At 42.9% G+C, this 19,502-nt stretch overlaps 1 protein-coding gene across 3 annotated transcripts; it reads right to left on the bottom strand.

Moving 5' to 3' along the window:
• Positions 1-3,570: 3,570 nt before the first annotated feature.
• Positions 3,571-18,127, bottom strand: dlk2 (delta-like 2 homolog). 3 transcript variants are annotated; one of them, XM_079168687.1, is made up of 6 exons: positions 18,042-18,127; positions 8,063-8,171; positions 7,179-7,236; positions 6,331-6,461; positions 6,102-6,246; positions 3,571-5,580 (listed from the first exon to the last, which is right to left on the bottom strand). In XM_079168687.1, exons 2-6 carry the CDS (start codon positions 8,142-8,144, stop codon positions 4,821-4,823), a joined length of 1,176 nt encoding a protein of 391 aa, XP_079024813.1. In that variant the 5' UTR covers positions 8,145-8,171; positions 18,042-18,127; the 3' UTR covers positions 3,571-4,820. The 3 variants fall into 3 exon arrangements, with proteins under 3 accessions (XP_079024813.1, XP_079024812.1, XP_079024814.1); XM_079168686.1 differs by lacking the exon at positions 18,042-18,127 and adding an exon at positions 16,270-16,380; XM_079168688.1 differs by lacking the exon at positions 18,042-18,127 and adding an exon at positions 10,396-10,487.
• Between the last annotated feature and the right edge of the window lie 1,375 nt (positions 18,128-19,502).

The following is a 19,502-nucleotide window of genomic DNA, read 5'->3' as shown; positions in this document are numbered from 1 at the left end:
CTACTGGTCTACTGGTCTACAGGTCTACAGGTCTACAGGTGAATTGGTCTACAGGTCTACTGGTCTACAGGTCTACAGGTCTAGAAATATCTAGCGAAATGCATTCTGGGATATTTGGCTATCCCGACTACAGACGAGTCACCTCTGATGCATCCTGGGTAAAACTAATGACATTTCACAAGTCCACGAGAACACAAGTCCACGAGAACACAAGTCCACGAGAACACAAGTCCAGACAATCGCGCATCTTGAGAAAGTTAACTAGCTCACCAGCCGGCTCTAGAGGTTTCTGTGTACCTTACCTTTACTCGCAGTAACAACATGAAGTGTGTCTCTGCAGCGCAGAATATACTCATATTTAATATTTCATGTGTCGGTACATAAAAACACCAGCCGACAGCTTTCAGAGCTCGTCATTCACGACTTTATTGCACACAGTTTGTTCTCAGTGCAGAACATCACACACTCTGATAAATTACACCAACACATCTCTACTCCATTCAACTATACAACATACACACAACTCTGATCATGCGTTTACTAACCATCAGTATGAGAAGATACAAAGTCACAATTATCATGGGTTTAAAGTCACTAACATGTAGTATGAAAATGTAGTATGAAGATACTAACATGTAGTATGAAAATGTAGTATGAAGATACTAACATGGAGTATGAAGATACTAACACGTAGTATGAAGATACTAACACGTAGTATGAAGATACTAACATGGAGTATGAAGATACTAACACGTAGTATGAAGATACTAACATGGAGTATGAAGATACTAACATGGAGTATGAAGATACTAACACAGAGTATGAAGATGTAGTATGAAGATACTAACATGTAGTATGAAGATACTAACATGTAGTATGAAGATACTAACACGTAGTATGAAGATACTAACATGTAGTATGAAGATGTAGTATGAAGATACTAACACGTAGTATGAAGATACTAACATGTAGTATGAAGATGTAGTATGAAGATACTAACATGGAGTATGAAGATACTAACACAGAGTATGAAGATGTAGTATGAAGATACTAACATGTAGTATGAAGATACTAACATGTAGTATGAAGATACTAACATGTAGTATGAAGATACTAACATGGAGTATGAAGATACTAACATGGAGTATGAAGATACTAACACAGAGTATGAAGATGTAGTATGAAGATACTAACATGTAGTATGAAGATACTAACATGTAGTATGAAGATACTAACACGTAGTATGAAGATACTAACATGTAGTATGAAGATGTAGTATGAAGATACTAACATGTAGTATGAAGCTACTAACATGTAGTATGAAGATACTAACACGTAGTATGAAGATACTAACATGTAGTATGAAGATGTAGTATGAAGATACTAACACGTAGTATGAAGATACTAACACAGAGTATGAAGATACTAACATGTAGTATGAAGATACTAACATGTAGTATGAAGATACTAACACGGAGTATGAAGATACTAACATGTAGTATGAAGATACTAACATGTAGAATGAAGATACTAACACAGAGTATGAAGATACTAACATGTAGTATGAAGATACTAACATGTAGTATGAAGATACTAACATGTAGTATGAAGATACTAACACAGAGTATGAAGATACTAACATGTAGTATGAAGATACTAACATGTAGTATGAAGATACTAACACGTAGTATGAAGATACTAACATGTAGTATGAAGATACTAACACAGAGTATGAAGATACTAACATGTAGTATGAAGATACTAACATGTAGTATGAAGATACTAACACGGAGTATGAAGATACTAACATGTAGTATGAAGATGTAGTATGAAGATACTAACACGTAGTATGAAGATACTAACACAGAGTATGAAGATACTAACATGTAGTATGAAGATACTAACATGTAGTATGAAGATACTAACATGTAGTATGAAGATACTAACACGGAGTATGAAGATACTAACATGTAGTATGAAGATAATAACACAGAGTATGAAGATACTAACATGTAGTATGAAGATACTAACATGTAGTATGAAGATAGTCCGGTGGAGTATAAAGTACTCTAAAGCCATACTTGAGTAAAGTAAAGATACTTTACTGGAAAACGACTCCAGTCAAAGTGAAAGTCACCTGTTAGAATACTACTTGAGTGAAAGTCTTAAAGTATCTGATATTTACTGTACTTAAGTTTCAAAAGTAATTTTCTGATATTAAATGTACTTAAGTATTGAAAGTAAAAGTACAAGTAAATGCTGTTAATACAAAAGCAAAGGGTCAACATTTTGAGAATTATGAAGTTTATTCTTTTACGTGCTGAGGAGCTGAGATCCATCCAGGAGCAACAATGTTCAACATCAGATCCTGTACAGAAGAATGCTTTACTATGAACTTATCATCAGAATTCTCCAAAAAGCAACATGACCCTATGAAGGAGTTATAACGTTTATAAGTCTGCTCGTTCCGACTAGAGGATGTAGAGAACAAATGCATAATATTGTGTTCAGCAGCAAACATCAACTTGCTGCATCAGGTCCGTGTTTAGAGGAACCTTCTGAACTCCTCTGGGCCTGATTTGTGCATTCGTGTCATCATTTTTGCATTCGGCTGCAGTTCCTTCACAAAATCTCTAAATGGTTCTTGTTCAACAACACAGAATGGATGGAGGCCTCGGACCACATACTGGACCTCTGAGACCCAGTCAAGGTGTTCAGTGATGTGGTCTGCTTGCTGGTGGAGGGAGTCTCTTCGTTGATGTCAGCGCTGCATATTGTTTAAGGTGATGTTCATGCTTTCTCTGAAACAGTGAGAAAGACATTACCCCCACGTGCTACACACACTTGCATGCATCTCCGACTACGACGCGGTTCAAATCGTAACGCTGCGCTCGGCTCCTGTCAATCCTATGGTGTGGTGGCTAGCTAACGTTACGTTAGCTAACGTTAGCCAACTAGTGCTGCAATGATTATAGCTAAGATGACTCAAATCAACAAAATCTCAGAGGTCACAGCCCGGTGTCTCCTAGTGAGCGCAGTCCACCGAAAACATTATATTTAACACAATTTAAGCTTCTGCATTTTCCAAACGCACAAGTATTATTCAAACGTATTGTTCGGTTTGTAAGCCTCGTACCGAACGGTTTAATACGAATACGTGTGTTGTTACACTCCTAGAAACAAATAACCGTAGCTGTGGCTCATCATGAGGTTATTATGGGGTGGTTCAGATGCAGGACAGCCACTGGAATCTGGTAACTAAAGTAAAACTAAATGAAGAGCAGTAAAAGTACAATATTTACCTCTGAGATGTAAAGATGCTAAGCTAACGAGCAGCTCACTGATCAAAATGTCGTCACCGGTTTGTTTCATCTGAACAAAAGCTGAAGAGTAGTGTCGAGGGGAGACCTTTCCAGGAGAGAGACAGGCCGCTGGACTTCTGCTGCTGCTAACTTTCTGCAGCAAAGTCCCACCAAAAATGAACTGGATCCGGCTTACAATCAAAAAGTATTTAATTAACATGAGAAGCTAGAACAGTTGCAAACTGAATTACTCTATCGATATCAATATGTCCCTTGGGGCTGAGTCCTCACTTGCCCCAGCTAATCGGCCAGCCCAGCTGGTCAACTCCCGAGTGGTAACAGTGCGAACAGAACCCAAAACTCTCTGGAACTATCCTATATTTAAAAGTCTCTGTCCGAATGTTTAAATGTCCAGTATCAGCCTCTGTGATTGGCCGAAATACAATAAACCCCTAATGGCTTTGGCTGTTATCAGCTCAGTGTTTGGTTGAAGTCGTCCGGACTCCTCCTGCTCTGTTGGTCATCTGTCCAGCTCCTCTGTGTCCCCTTTGATGTCCCCTTTGATGTCTCTGGTCCTCGACCTATTCCCTTATATGGTCGTGAAGAGCCTGTCCTCTGCATTCCTCACTGACCCTGTCTCCCCTTTGATCTCTCTGCCTCATGGCTCAGAACCCCCTAACCTATGTGACTGTACTTTGGTTCAATACTTCCAATGATTATGTTAAAGACTCCTACAAGTAAACTTATTGCAAACATATAATATCTTCCATAAGTAAACATCCTGTAAACCTATATTACATTCCATAAGTAAATATATTGTGACTCTTAACATAATTTACATTCTCATCATTGTGACAATTTTATTCACCACTAGGGGTGTTATTAATTCTACTAAATAATGCTTTTAATACTTAAATTCTCCACAGTAAAAACATTTTGTGGAGGTTTATATGTACCGCAGTATTTCTACACGCACAGCTGTACAGTTACATTCAAAAATATAATTTAAAATGTTTAAAATACATTTAAAGTTAATACAATTCATTTAACATCAAGGATGTTCTCTACATTTCATCATGTGTTTATCTGATGTGAGTCCCGATGTTTGTTACTGTCACTTTAAAGATGAAGGTCTTTTATCAATGAGCAATGTCCTCGAGTGATGTCACTTGAGTCAACGTCTTGCAGACTAAAAAGTGAGAGAAGTAAGTGTGACGTTGTGAAGGAGTGAGACATCTGTACCCGCTGCTCATCTCTGCATCGGGACACAACACGCGGCAGCCTGTCGGAGCGAGAGGTGCATTGTGGGTAATGTAGGCGATGGGTTTTAACCAGGAAGAAGAACGTTTCTCTGATTCTTTTAGTTTCAGGAGTCACTTGATGAATACAAACATGTTTATGATGTCACGGCTCATTTGCATATTAACACCAGGTGTACACTGAGGGTCCTGTGACCAGCAGTGTCTCTCTCTCTCTCTCTCTCGCTCTGTTGGCTCTTTGCTTGGACGCCCGCTCTGTCTACATGACCTCCGTGTTCAGCTTCTTCTTCTCTGGTTCGGCTACGTTCAGGAAGCTGATGTGACACTCCGACTCGTCCTGCAGCGCTCGCCGGCCGCTCTGCTGTGATGATGATGATGACGATGTCAGCAGCCAGCAAGGGGCGTGGCCTCGGGCCCTGCAGTGACCGTGCAGCACAAGGGCGGCGGTCAGCGCCACCGCGCCCAGCGTCAGGCCCGCCAGCACCAGCAGGACGACGAGCTGGACCTCCGACAGGCTGGCGGCACGGCGCTCGCTCACCGTCACCTTGAACGGCCTGTCGCCATGTCGACTGCCGTTCAAGGTGACGGTCCTCTCATTCTGATCCCCGGTGGTCAGGCGAGGTACGGCCCCGCCTCCTCCCGCCTCCCACCCCAGCGTCGTCCAGCCGGGCTCGCGGCCCCTCGGCTCCATCTCGCAGGTGACCCCGGTGTAACCGGGCCGGCAGACGCAGTGGAAGCCTGCGGCGCGGTCCAGGCAGCGGCCGGCGTTGAGGCACGGCCGGCTGGCACAGTCGTCCAGGTTGACGGTGCAGAAGCGGCCGGTGAAGCCGGCGGGGCAGAGGCACGAGAAGTGGTTGACGCCGTCCAGGCAGGTGGCGCCGTTGGCACACGGTCTCACCAGGCAGTCGTCCACATCGGTCTCACAGCGCCGACCCGTGAAGCCGGCCAGGCAGCGACACGCCAGGTCCACCGCAAAACCGTCGGCGTCCTCACAGAGGCCGCCATTTTTACATGGAGACCTGGAGACAAAACACACGAAGAAGAAGAAGAGACAAGCGTGAACACCTGGTGCTGAGTTCACAGAACCACATCCATCATCATCAGGGACATGAGGACATGTTAATGACGTAGTAGCTAGCTAGCAGCAACTAGCTACTAGGTAGTAGCTGCTAGCTCGCAGACATTCAGTAACTAGCTAGCAGCTACTAGCTTCTAGATACTAGCTACTAGCTAGCTAGCTCCCCACTAGGTGCTAGCTGGCTAGCTATCCCTAAATAGTTGGTTCTTGGATTAATCAGTTATTGTTAATAGTTGAACCTGTCCTGTGACAGTGACAGTAAATATAAATGTGTTTGTAGTCGTCACTTCCTCAGATACTAAATCAGACTTTATTCAGATTAACTAAATGTTTACTTTTAGGGATTCAAACTAAAAAACAGCTTTTTAGAGCTGAACAACTGTTTTCATGACGAGTGAAGGAGGACGAAGTTGGCCAAACAGAAGGATCATCCAGGTGGTCTACAGGGAGACCTGCACAGACCTTCTCAGGTGACAGGGTCCGGTCTTCAGCTGACAGTCTCTGCCGTGGAAGCCGTGGGCACACAGACAAGTGTACTCAGCGTTGTCCTCCATCACACAGGTCGCTCCGTTCTGACACGGCGGCTGCTCCGAGCACACCGACAAGTCTGAAACAAGGAGACGGGGACACGTCAGACCGGATCCCAACAGGGACCCCAAAAACCAACCAGAAGAAGAGGGAGACTCCAGACCTTTGTCACAGAAGCGGCCCCCCCAGCCCGGCTCACAGCTGCACTGCCACGGCTGCTGACAGGATCCGTGAAGACAGCCGGGCGTCGGCACGCAGCGCTCGCACCGCTCGCCGTCCCAACCGGGGTCACACCTGGAGACACAGAGAGACAGAGACCTCATTCACCGGGTCCTAATCCGGGTCTCTACCCGGGTCTACCACCAGCTGGACCAGAAACCCTCTAGAGGAAGGATCCGGATCAGATGTGGAGCCAGCTAGCTAGTAGCTAGTCTCTGAGTCCTTGGGTCTCTACTCAAAAGACCAGGACCAGAGCTGAGGGCTAGACCTTCAGGCTCCCTCTGAACCACAACAGTCCACTACAGCAGTGCTGACGCTCAACAGAGGGGAGACTCCGGGTCAGTTGTCCCAGGTCCTGGTTCGAGAAGGGGAGGGGGGGGCTTTAGAGATCATCTAGTCCTGGGCATCAACAAGACACCCAGAAACTAGACCTCCATCAGTTAGGCCAGAAACTCACTTCCAACCAGACATCACGTGTTAAAGCTGCATTCTCTCTAGTGTCCACCAGGGGGCGACTCCTCTGGTTGTATAGAAGTCTATGAGAAAATGACTCTACTTCTCTCTTGATTTATTACCTCAGTAAACATTGTAAACATGAGTTTATGGTCTCAATCTCTAGTTTCAAGTCTTCTTCAATACAGCATGATGTTCATTTAGTACATGATGGTCCATTTAGAGTCACACAGACCATAAAGCAGGGGATGCTTTAGGGGCGGGGCTACACGGTGATTGACAGGTCTCTGGTAGACCATAAAGCGTGTATGCTTTAGAGCGGGTTATTGATGGTCTCACATGCAGACTCCGGACTCGTCACAGCGGCTGTTGGTGACGTTACAGCTGCAGTCACTTCCTGCAGAGAAGAAAAGCCAGAAGAAGAAGAGAAGAAATCAGCTGGAAGCTTAGATTTAAACAGGAACAGCTTCCTGTTTCAAGAGTTTCACAATAAAAGCATCAGCTGAACTTCTATCAATATTTACTGATCAATAATCAAACTCATTAGTTCAACAGGATTCTGTGGGGGACTTTTATTATTGAAGGCGAACATCAGTATGACATCTGGTTCATCAGGTGAAAACAAACTAAATCTAAACTTCAGGGCCACTTACTGGCTTTTTTTCAAACACATCTCACAGCCTTCATCAGCTCAGTGGTATCACATGACCGAGGGGTCGAACGTCATTGGTTACATGATCAAGACACGCTGATGAAGGCCGTGAGATGTGGTTGAAAGCTCTGGAAGAAACTCCTCAGTGGATCTGGAGATGAGATCGTGTTTTTCAAAATGACACAATTGATTGTGTCATTCCTGTGGGCGTGGCCTGTGAGTGACTCAGGTCAGGTGACCTCTGACGCGTCTGTCTGTCTGTCGGAGAGAAAGCTGAACTCTACTGATCTTCATCAGAGTGAGGAGGAAGAGGACAGGAGACACTTCCTCTCTGCAGGTGAGTCTCAGATTCCAGGTTTGATGGAGGATCAGACTGCAAGTTATCAGCAGGAATATTTAGACGAGCAGCTGTGATTCAAAGGGGGTCCTGACAGGAGACCAGACCACAGACCACCAACAGCTGAGGGGGGCTAAGTGTTATCTGAGAAGGATTTAATCTGACAGCTGGACAACAATAGGACACCGAGTGAGGATCTGCTCTAAAAGAACAATACTAAGGACTTGACTGTACCTTGACCTCTGCAGGACGGGACGATGAGGACGATCAGGACACAGCAGCTCAGCAGGAAGCCTGAAGATCTCACTGAGGACATGTTGGAGACCCGGAGGACGAAGACCACCTGTGACAGAAGAGACAGACGCGTTGGTGGAGGCTGACCTGGAGTCAGTTTGTCGGCGTCGGGTGAACTCACTGAGGCTCCTGAAAGGTGAGACGTCTCAAGCTGTCATCGTCCAGATCAAAGGCCTGAACCAGGTGTGAGACACATAAATCAGACCTGCTGCTGCTCCCATATCAGCTGTTCACACATTATACCTCTTGACATCACAGACCAGAAACTGATCTGAGGACGTCAGACAAATCTGACTTCAGATCAGAGTGATCGGGTCTCACGGCCATTGGCATCATTTCAGTTTGCAAAGACCGTTTGTCGTTTTTAACCGGTGGGCAGCAACGCATCAAACCCGTGAGAACTGAGAATCAAACCCACGAGGACTGAGAATCAAACCCACGAGGACTGAGTATCAAACCCGTGAGGACTGAGAATCAAACCCGTGAGGACTGAGCATCAAACCCGTGAGGACTGAGCATCAAACCCACGAGGACTGAGAATCAAACCCGTGAGGACTGAGCATCAAACCCACGAGGACTGAGCATCAAACCCGTGAGGACTGAGCATCAAACCCGTGAGGACTGAGCATCAAACCCACGAGGACTGAGCATACAAAGTACCTGAACAGGTAGAGAACAGAGTACCTGAACATTAACTAACTGCTTTGAGGTCAGTGAACGACGTGTCTCCATGACAACAGCTCGACTGGACCACCTGACTACCACCAGCCAATCACGCTCTCTTTAGACGGAGCTAGGCTAACAGTTTCCACCAGTGGTGGCCGTCAGGGCCTGCAAAGCCTTCTCTGCTGGCCTAAACAGAATCACAAAGTTAGAGCTAGTTTATAATTTAATAATGTTTCTTAAATACACTACATGTATCATAATTTATATAAATATTGTTCCCATTATCTTATGTTCTCATTGCACAGCTACTGTGCTCCTCAGCTGCTCTGCTTCAGTGCAGCTTGTTTTAAGTAGAGCTTTGATCCAATCAGAGTTCACCTCTGTGTCTCTAGGTAGAAGAGAGGCCCCAGGCCTGCAGACTCACCAGTGAATCCATGTGCAGGTTAAGTGAATGGGGACGATGTTGTTGATCGTCATAGTCTTCAACCAATCAGATCTTTAGTTTGACATGTTGGGCGTATTCTTTGACGTGTCAGAGCTGCTAGCTGGCCTACAGCTACGTCAGCATTAACACACAGCTCAGTTTTCAGCAGCAGCTCTGCAGTGAGGTGCAGCGTGCGCTGTGATTGGTCAGTGGGCGAGCACGTGACTATCGGAAAACGAAACTTAAAGTAGCATCAGAGGCTTAGTCAGAGTAGTGAGAGTTCACATTGAAAGATATGGAAGAAATTATGACATTTAGCTTGGTGTAGATTATTATTATTTTTACCTATCTTTGTTTTTTAACACTCAATGGCTGAAGGAGGAGAAACGGATTAGTGAGTTGGGATTTAACCGTGAGATTAAACTCTGTCAACAAAGAAAGGAGGATGGAGTTTGTCTTTAAGTGATCAGCATTTGGTAAGTCAACTGGTTTGTTTTTTTACATCTAATATCTGAATGTCCTCGAGTGTGCAGCAGAACACGTGTAAGAATAGACGTATTCGGATTAAACCGTTCAGTACGAGGCTTACGACTAACAATACGTGTGAATAATACTCGTGCATTTGGAAAATTCAGAAGCTTAAATTGTGGGAAATATAATGTTTTCGGTGGATTGTGCTCACGTAGGAGACAACGGGCCTTGACCTCTGAACCCGGAACAAAAACAAAAAACAGCTGAGGCCCCGCACTTCTGAGAGGCTAAACTAGCTTAGCAAACAATAACTCCGCGCATGACGGGATGCTTCGGAATTAACGGACAATGCATAAAGTCCAAATCTATAACTAACACAATGACAACAACAAACTCACAAGAACCCGTCACATGAATTCATGACAACAGAGCAACAAATCAATCCAGCAACACAGCAGCAGAACTCCCCTAGAAACAAATAACCGTAGCTGTGGCTCATCATGAGGTTATTATGGGGTGTTTCAGGTGCAGGACAGCACTGAAGACCCGGCTATAACATTCACAGCCCGCCACTGGTTTCCACCTGCTTTCAGTCTTTGTGCTAAGCTAACCTCACCACATGCTGGACTTGTCTCAGAGAACCAGTGGTTGTGACCCACACCTGTTCCTGGACTTTAAATCATGTGATACTCCTCCAGCTTCCTGTTCCTACCTGCTTCTTCCTCTTCTTCCTCTTCTTCCTCTTCAAGCTTCAGTCTGTTCAGCCTGTTGCTGTAGCGACAGTCCTCAGGGCGCTCTGCCCACACACTCGACTGGCAGGCGGCAGGAGATAACGAGCAGGATCATTTTTCCAGAGATTACAGTTGAGAACACAAGACAGGAACTGACATGCCTGTGTGTGTGTGTGTGTGTGTGTGTGTGTGTGTGTGTGTGTGTGTGTGTGTGTGTGTGTCTGTGCTGTGGTATGTGAGTGAGGAAGACACTCGGTCACACACATTTCTTTTCTTTCAGTCTGTTTGCTCGAGAAAGAAAAGAATGAAGGGAGTGTGTGTGTTTGAGAATGGAAGGCAACAGGTGGCCAATTTAACACACACACATACACACACTCACACTTTCTGTATTGTCAGTAAAGCTGCAGAATAAAACTATATTGGTGGAATGTAACTAAGTACATTTACTACACTACTGTACTTTTGTACAGAGCACAGGTACTTTACTTTACTTGAGCACTTTCTACTTTTACTGTACTTCATCTCAGAGGTACATAGTGTACTTCTTGGAGTCCACAAATGGACTAATTTTAATGTGCTGCTGCCAAATCTCTGAGTTATCTTTGATCAGGATTTGTCTTTGAACTCTCAGATCAAACAAACTTCAAGGACCGCCTCTTTTCACCTACGTAACATTAAACAATCAGACACATCCTGTCTCACTTCTAGACTAGATTACTGTGATTCCTTATAGAACCATGTTACTCTACTAGAGAGCACCATCATACCTTAAGGAGCGTATAGAACCATGTTACCCTACTAGAGAGCACCATCATACCTTAAGGAGCTTATAGAACCATGTTACCCTACTAGAGAGCACCATCATACCTTAAGGAGCTTATAGAACCATGTTACCCTACTAGAGAGGACCATCATACCTTAAGGAGCTTATAGAACCATGTTACCCTACTAGAGAGCACCATCATACCTTAAGGAGCTTATAGAACCATGTTACCCTACTAGAGAGGACCATCATACCTTAAGGAGCGTATAGAACCATGTTCATTATTGATGGTACTGCTGTTGATGATGTTGACAGGCTAGAGATTGATCATAAATCCGTCAACAAGGTCCTTAAGCAAATCAATGTCAACAAGGCCACAGGTCCAGATGGTATCTCTGCTTCTCTAATAAAAACATGTGCAGATGAATTGACGCCTGCCCGGGGCCCCATTTTCTGGAGGTCCCTAGATTCTCACACTGTACCAACACAATGGAAAAAGGCAATCATCACACCTGTCCCTAAGAAAGCCTGTCCACAGGAGGATAATGATGTAGACCTGATGCTCTAACCTCTGTTGTGATGAAGTGTTTGGAGAAGCTCACGGTGAACTACGGCTGGATGTAGGTCCACAGATAGATCCACCAGTCTGCATACACAGCAGAGGCACTGATGATGCAACCAACAGCATAGTGCATCTAGTTAGGGCTGCACGATTATGGCAAAAATCATGATCACGATTATTTATCACGATTATTCATTAATTCTAGGGACAGCATCTTTTTATTGCACTTTCATGATTAAATGAACAAGAACACTGCTTTCACTTCCATGTTGTGCTACATTCCAGCTATTTACGATTTCCCTTTCACACGACACCGTCTGCTCTGTTCTGTTGTCTCTCTACTCTACTAACACCGGAGTCGACTGCAGACAGAACTTGTGTTGAGGCTGCCCTGCAGGGTGCACATATGACTCCTCCCACCTCGTTCGCCCCCTGCTGGCTGACTGTTAGTTGAGGAAGCGCTTGATTTGATCTGTAGCAGAGCATTTTAAACGTCAATATCGCAAACGATCATGCTCATTTAATTGTGGCAGCCAAAATCGTGATCGCAATTAAAATTTGATTAATTGTGCAGCCCTACATCTAGTGAAGAACACCTGGAGGATCTGAGGGCTGATGCTAGACTGATGTTTGTAGACTTGAGTTCAGCCTTTAACACTCTACAGCCCCACGTTCTCCTGAACACACTGCAGCTGATGAACGTCAACCCGTCACTACTGAGTGGTCCCACTCATTCCTCACCAACCGGACCCAGCAGCTCACCAGTCCTGTTCACCCGGTACACTAATGAATGACCATGCAGCCCTGCTAACAGTGACGTGATGAAGCTCTCTGGTGATGCAGCCATCCTGGGCTGAATACAAACATGAGATTCAGAACTTTGTCCAGTGGTGCGACAAACACTTCCTCATCCTCAACGTCAGGAAGACAGAGGAGATGGTGTTCAACCCCAAACACACTGGAGACCCTCACCAGTGGTCATCCAACCAGAGCACAGGTTGACTCCTACAGATACCTGGGCAACACACTGACAATGAACCGACATGGAGTGTTCAGGTAGTAAATGTCTGCACACTTCCTTCGTAGGCTGAGGGTCTTTGGGGTCAACCAGAAGGTGTTGCTCCTCTTCTACCACGCCGTAGAGAGCGTCCTGCGGTTTGGCCTCTCAGGGTTCAGCTGAAAGCCCAGATCACCGGCTCACACAAAGATCCATGAAGATGATGGGAGTCAGACAGCATCCCACACTCCAGGCCGTCTCTGATGAGACTATCATCAGACAGAAGATGATCTCAGACCCACCATGTCCTCACCCTGAAGATCAGCTTCTTCCCTCAGGCAGACGCTTCAGAGTCCCCCAGAGCAGCTCCACCGCTGTAAGAACTCCTTTATCCAGCAAAGCCCGAAATGGAAAGCTAGCCAGAGCTTAACCCAGTAACACCATGTTTTTATTCATTTATTATCTTAACTATACACTACAGGTGTGTGTACAGGTGTGTGTACAGGTGTGTGTACAGGTGTGTGTACAGGTGTGTGTACAATGGGCAGTGTGAAATGTATGTGATGGCTGGTGGCAGTCTGTGCATGTACTGTAGGTACTGTGTGTGCAAGCATGTGGACAGGTTTAAAGTTAGGGCTGGCTCAGGTTTATAGTTAGGACTGGTTCAGGTTCATAGTTAGGACTGGTTCAGGTTCATAGTTAGGACTGGTTCAGGTTCATAGTTAGGACTGGCTCAGGTTTATAGTTAGGACTGGTTCAGGTTTATAGTTAGGGCTGGTTCAGGTTCATAGTTAGGACTGGTTCAGGTCTATAGTTAGGGCTGGTTCAGGTTCATAGTTAGGACTGGTTCAGGTTTATAGTTAGGGCTGGTTCAGGTTTATAGTTAGGACTGGTTCAGGTTCATAGTTAGGACTGGTTCAGGTTTATAGTTAGGACTGGTTCAGGTTCATAGTTAGGGCTGGTTCAGGTTTATAGTTAGGACTGGTTCAGGTTTATAGTTAGGACTGGTTCAGGTTTATAGTTAGGGCTGGTTCAGGTTCATAGTTAGGACTGGTTCAGGTTCATAGTTAGGACTGGTTCAGGTTCATAGTTAGGACTGGTTCAGGTTTATAGTTAGGGCTGGTTCAGGTTCATAGTTAGGACTGGTTCAGGTCTATAGTTAGGGCTGGTTCAGGTTTATAGTTAGGACTGGTTCAGGTTTATAGTTAGGACTGGTTCAGGTTCATAGTTAGGACTGGTTCAGGTTCATAGTTAGGACTGGTTCAGGTTTATAGTTAGGGCTGGTTCAGGTTTATAGTTAGGACTGGTTCAGGTTTATAGTTAGGGCTGGTTCAGGTTCATAGTTAGGGCTGGTTCAGGTTTATAGTTAGGACTGGTTCAGGTTTATAGTTAGGGCTGGTTCAGGTTCATAGTTAGGACTGGTTCAGGTTCATAGTTAGGACTGGTTCAGGTTTATAGTTAGGGCTGGTTCAGGTTCATAGTTAGGACTGGTTCAGGTCTATAGTTAGGGCTGGTTCAGGTTCATAGTTAGGACTGGTTCAGGTTTATAGTTAGGGCTGGTTCAGGTTTATAGTTAGGACTGGTTCAGGTTCATAGTTAGGACTGGTTCAGGTTCATAGTTAGGACTGGTTCAGGTTTATAGTTAGGACTGGTTCAGGTTTATAGTTAGGACTGGTTCAGGTTTATAGTTAGGGCTGGTTCAGGTTCATAGTTAGGACTGGTTCAGGTTCATAGTTAGGACTGGTTCAGGTTCATAGTTAGGACTGGTTCAGGTTTATAGTTAGGGCTGGTTCAGGTTCATAGTTAGGACTGGTTCAGGTCTATAGTTAGGGCTGGTTCAGGTTTATAGTTAGGACTGGTTCAGGTTTATAGTTAGGGCTGGTTCAGGTTCATAGTTAGGACTGGTTCAGGTTCATAGTTAGGACTGGTTCAGGTTCATAGTTAGGACTGGTTCAGGTTTATAGTTAGGGCTGGTTCAGGTTTATAGTTAGGACTGGTTCAGGTTTATAGTTAGGGCTGGTTCAGGTTCATAGTTAGGACTGGTTCAGGTCTATAGTTAGGACTGGTTCAGGTTCATAGTTAGGGCTGGTTCAGGTTTATAGTTAGGACTGGTTCAGGTCTATAGTTAGGACTGGTTCAGGTTCATAGTTAGGACTGGTTCAGGTTCATAGTTAGGACTGGTTCAGGTTCATAGTTAGGACTGGTTCAGGTCTATAGTTAGGACTGGTTCAGGTTTATAGTTAGGACTGGTTCAGGTTCATAGTTAGGACTGGTTCAGGTTCATAGTTAGGACTGGTTCAGGTCTATAGTTAGGACTGGTTCAGGTTTATAGTTAGGACTGGTTCAGGTCTATAGTTAGGACTGGTTCAGGTTCATAGTTAGGACTGGTTCAGGTTCATAGTTAGGACTGGTTCAGGTTCATAGTTAGGACTGGTTCAGGTTCATAGTTAGGACTGGTTCAGGTTTATAGTTTGTTATCTATCTATCTTCGTTGGTAGTCATATTACTATTGCCGATACTATTACTGCTTTTGTTACCGTTGTTATTCTACTATATCCACTTCTGCTGTTATTACTAGTGGTCATGTTTCCGTTATTATTATACTTACTACTCATTATATTAATCATTTCTGTCACATTGAGTGTGTTGTAACTCCGTTATGTTGTTCATTCTGTACAAATGACATCACACTTCATCCTGATAGAGGATGATGATGATGATGATGATGATGATGACAGAGGATGTCGTATGTGTACAGATAGTAAAGAACTCTGAGGAGAATTTGTGATTTTGGGCTACACAGAATATATTGAATTTAATTAAACTAAAAGTATTAACACCACACTGTAGAAATACTCTATTAAAATAAAAGTACTAATATTACTCTGTAACATACTGTTACAATAAAAGTACTAATACCATACTGTAAAAATATTCTGTTAAAAAAAGTCCTTCAGGTGTCCAACATGTCAGTAATGTCAGTACATCTTAAAAACTGATCATGTTATTGATCAAACCCTTAGAGGGTTCCTTTTATTCCACAACCACTGGACCATACATTTCCCATAATGCAATGGGATAGTGCCTTTGATAATGCCACACACATCGGGCTAACCGTCCGTCGGTCCGAACTTCTATAGGTATCAAACACGTGATGTCTGTAAATGATGCTGCTGAACTCTCCAACTGATGCTAAGCTAACTTTAGCCTTCCATCAGTAGTAACTGTCACAGCATCAACACCTCAGAAGACGACATGACAACAATCCCGTAGGATAGAGTGACTACAAACACTTATTTCAGGTCAAACAAACAAACACAATACATAAAAAGATACAAAATCTATGGAAACAAACAAATGACATCGTTGCTATCGTCCCTTTAAACGGCTCAAAGTGTGTGTGTGTGTGTCTGTGTGTCTGTGTGTGTGTCTGTGTGTGTGTGTGTGTTATATTCTGGATAAACTGAAGCTGATCTAATGTTACATTCTCCTGAGTGTAAAGAGTGAGAACAATAAAGAAGTGTAGTTCTTACCTTCATCTGACAGATTCCTGCTTTAATGTCACAAAGCTCTTTAATATTCAGTGTTTGCTCTCTGCTGCCCTTCAACACACACACACACACACACACACTCTCTGTTCCTCTGCTGCTTATTTTAAAGACTGTTTGAAGCTGCAGACGGACGACCAGGAGACCCGTCCTCCACCCGTCCTCCCTCTTCATTTAACACACTCCCTCTCTGCAGGGTCTGACCCCAACACACACACACACACACACACACACACACACACACACACACACACACACACACACACACACATTTACTGGAGTGTATGTGCTGTTTGTCAGATAACTGTGGTGTTAAATTAAATCTGACCACAGTGACAGAAACACTGAGGACACACTGTTAATAAGTGTTGATTAGACTTTCACACTTAAAGTAAAAGATGTGTGATGTTGTGAAGACAGCTGCAGGTCTGAAACCAGAGAATCTATAAAAATAAAATGTTATTCATCGCGAACTATTATACATCCTTTGCACAAAAAATATTTAAGATAAATATATCATGAACAAAATACTGAAGCACAGTGTTACAGTCTATGTTTGTATTTAAAACTGCTGGCTGAGGAGCCAAAGAAAAGAGGACAAAGAACCGTGAACAAGACCAAACGAGTCTGAGACTAAATATTCTCGGGACAGAAACAGGAGTAAAAAGACTTTGGAGTAAAGAGTAGAAACACTCAGAGAACTAAAACAGGTCTGAGTCAAAACACCCAGAGAACTAAAACAGGTCTGAGTCAAAACACCCAGAGAACTAAAACAAGTCTGAGTCAAAACACCCAGGGAACTAAAACAGGTCTGAGTCAAAACACCCAGAGAACTAAAACAAGTCTGAGTCAAAACACCCAGGGAACTAAAACAGGTCTGAGTCAAAACACCCAGAGAACTAAAACAAGTCTGAGTCAAAACACCCAGAGAACTAAAACAAGTCTGAGTCAAAACACCCAGAGAACTAAAACAAGTCTGAGTCAAAACACCCAGAGAACTAAAACAAGTCTGAGTCAAAACACTCAGAGAACTAAAACAAGTCTGAGTCAAAACACCCAGAGAACTAAAACAAGTCTGAGTCAAAACACCCAGAGAACTAAAACAAGTCTGAGTCAAAACACCCAGAGAACTAAAACAAGTCTGAGTCAAAACACCCAGAGAACTAAAACAAGTCTGAGTCAAAACACCCAGAGAACTAAAACAAGTCTGAGTCAAAACACCCAGAGAACTAAAACAAGTCTGAGTCAAAACACCCAGAGAACTAAAACAAGTCTGAGTCAAAACACCCAGAGAACTAAAACAAGTCTGAGTCAAAACACCCAGAGAACTAAAACAGGTCTGAGTCAAAACACCCAGAGAACTAAAACAGGTCTGAGTCAAAACACTCAGGGAACTAAAACAAGTCTGAGTCAAAACACTCAGGGAACTAAAACAAGTCTGAGTCAAAACACTCAGGGAACTAAAACAAGTCTGAGTCAAAACACCCAGAGAACTAAAACAGGTCTGAGTCAAAACACTCAGGGAACTAAAACAAGTCTGAGTCAAAACACTCAGGGAACTAAAACAAGTCTGAGTCAAAACACCCAGAGAACTAAAACAGGTCTGAGTAGAAACACTCAGGGAACTAAAACAGGTCTGAGTCACTAGAAAACTAGAACTAGAACCACCTACAGAACCCCTGTAACCTCCTTGATGACCATTAGAAAAATACCCATTCAACTAAAAGAAGTCTGAGTCAAAACAGGCTGTTGTTTACCCAGAATGCTCTGCTGTTTTTGGGACCGTCTTCCTCTATCTGATGATCCCCACAGATCTGTTCAGTCTGATATCAGCTTCCAGCAGGCCAAGTGTGTCGGCATCAGACGGTGTGTGTTTGTAAAAAGGCTTCTGTAAGCGAATCAGATCTGACTTCAGATCAGTAGACGCGACTCTTACCGGCAGGCTGAGACTCGTCTTCACTTGAACAAGGTGCAGCTTTTTATTTGTCTTCAGGTGAGAGTGGAGAGACAGAGGCATGCTGGGAGACAACATAAACACTTCAGAGATTCATGACATTCCTTTTGTACACTACAAACTTCATTGAAAAAAGTGTAGACACTGTAAAGTACAAAGTAGGTTTAAGAGGATCCCAGCACTGTTCATCAGAATCTCAAAGTGTTGTACCAAAATCCATGTTCTTTAAAAAGATGTTCCTTTTTTCTGTGTTTTGATGATGTGGGAAGAATACATCTCTCCAAAATGTTGAGTATGTGTTCAACCACCATAACAAAGACCACTACAACCACTAGAACATCCTAAGGGCCCACAGAACCTCCTCAAGGACCTCCTATGGTCTCCTTGATGATTACTAAAACTACCTACAGAACTTCTAGAACCTCCTTGATCACCACTAGAACCACCTACAGAAGCCATAAAACCTCCTTGATTATATATTGTTGATATATTGATGATATACTGATGATATACTGATGATATACTGATGATATACTGATGATGTACTGATGATATACTGATGATATACTGAGGATATACTGATGATATACTGATGATATACTGATGATATACTGATGATATATTAATGATATACTGATGATATACTGATGATATACTGATGATATATTAATGATATACTGATGATATACTGATGATATACTGATGATATACTGATGATATATTAATGATATACTGAGGATATACTGATGATATACTGATGATATATTAATGATATACTGATGATATACTGATGATATACTGATGATATATTAATGATATACTGAGGATATACTGATGATATACTGATGATATATTAATGATATACTGATGATATACTGATGATATACTGAGGATATACTGATGATATACTGATGATATATTGATTATATATTGATTATATACTGATGATATACTGATGATATATTGATTATATACTGATGATATACTGATAATATATTAATGATATACTGATGATATACTGATGATATACTGATTATATATTGATTATATACTGATGATATATTGATTATATATTGATTATATACTGATGATATACTGATGATATATTGATTATATACTGATGATATACTGATGATATATTAATGATATACTGATGATATACTGATGATATACTGATTATATATTGATTATATACTGATGATATATTGATTATATATTGATTATATACTGATGATATACTGATGATATACTGAGGATATACTGA

This window comes from Pholis gunnellus, assembly GCF_910591455.1.
Source record: "Pholis gunnellus genome assembly, chromosome: 11".
In the NCBI taxonomy this organism is placed as follows: Eukaryota; Metazoa; Chordata; class Actinopteri; order Perciformes; family Pholidae; genus Pholis; species Pholis gunnellus.
Note: the sequence above shows the minus strand (reverse complement) of the source record. Positions and strands in the feature narration are given on the sequence as shown.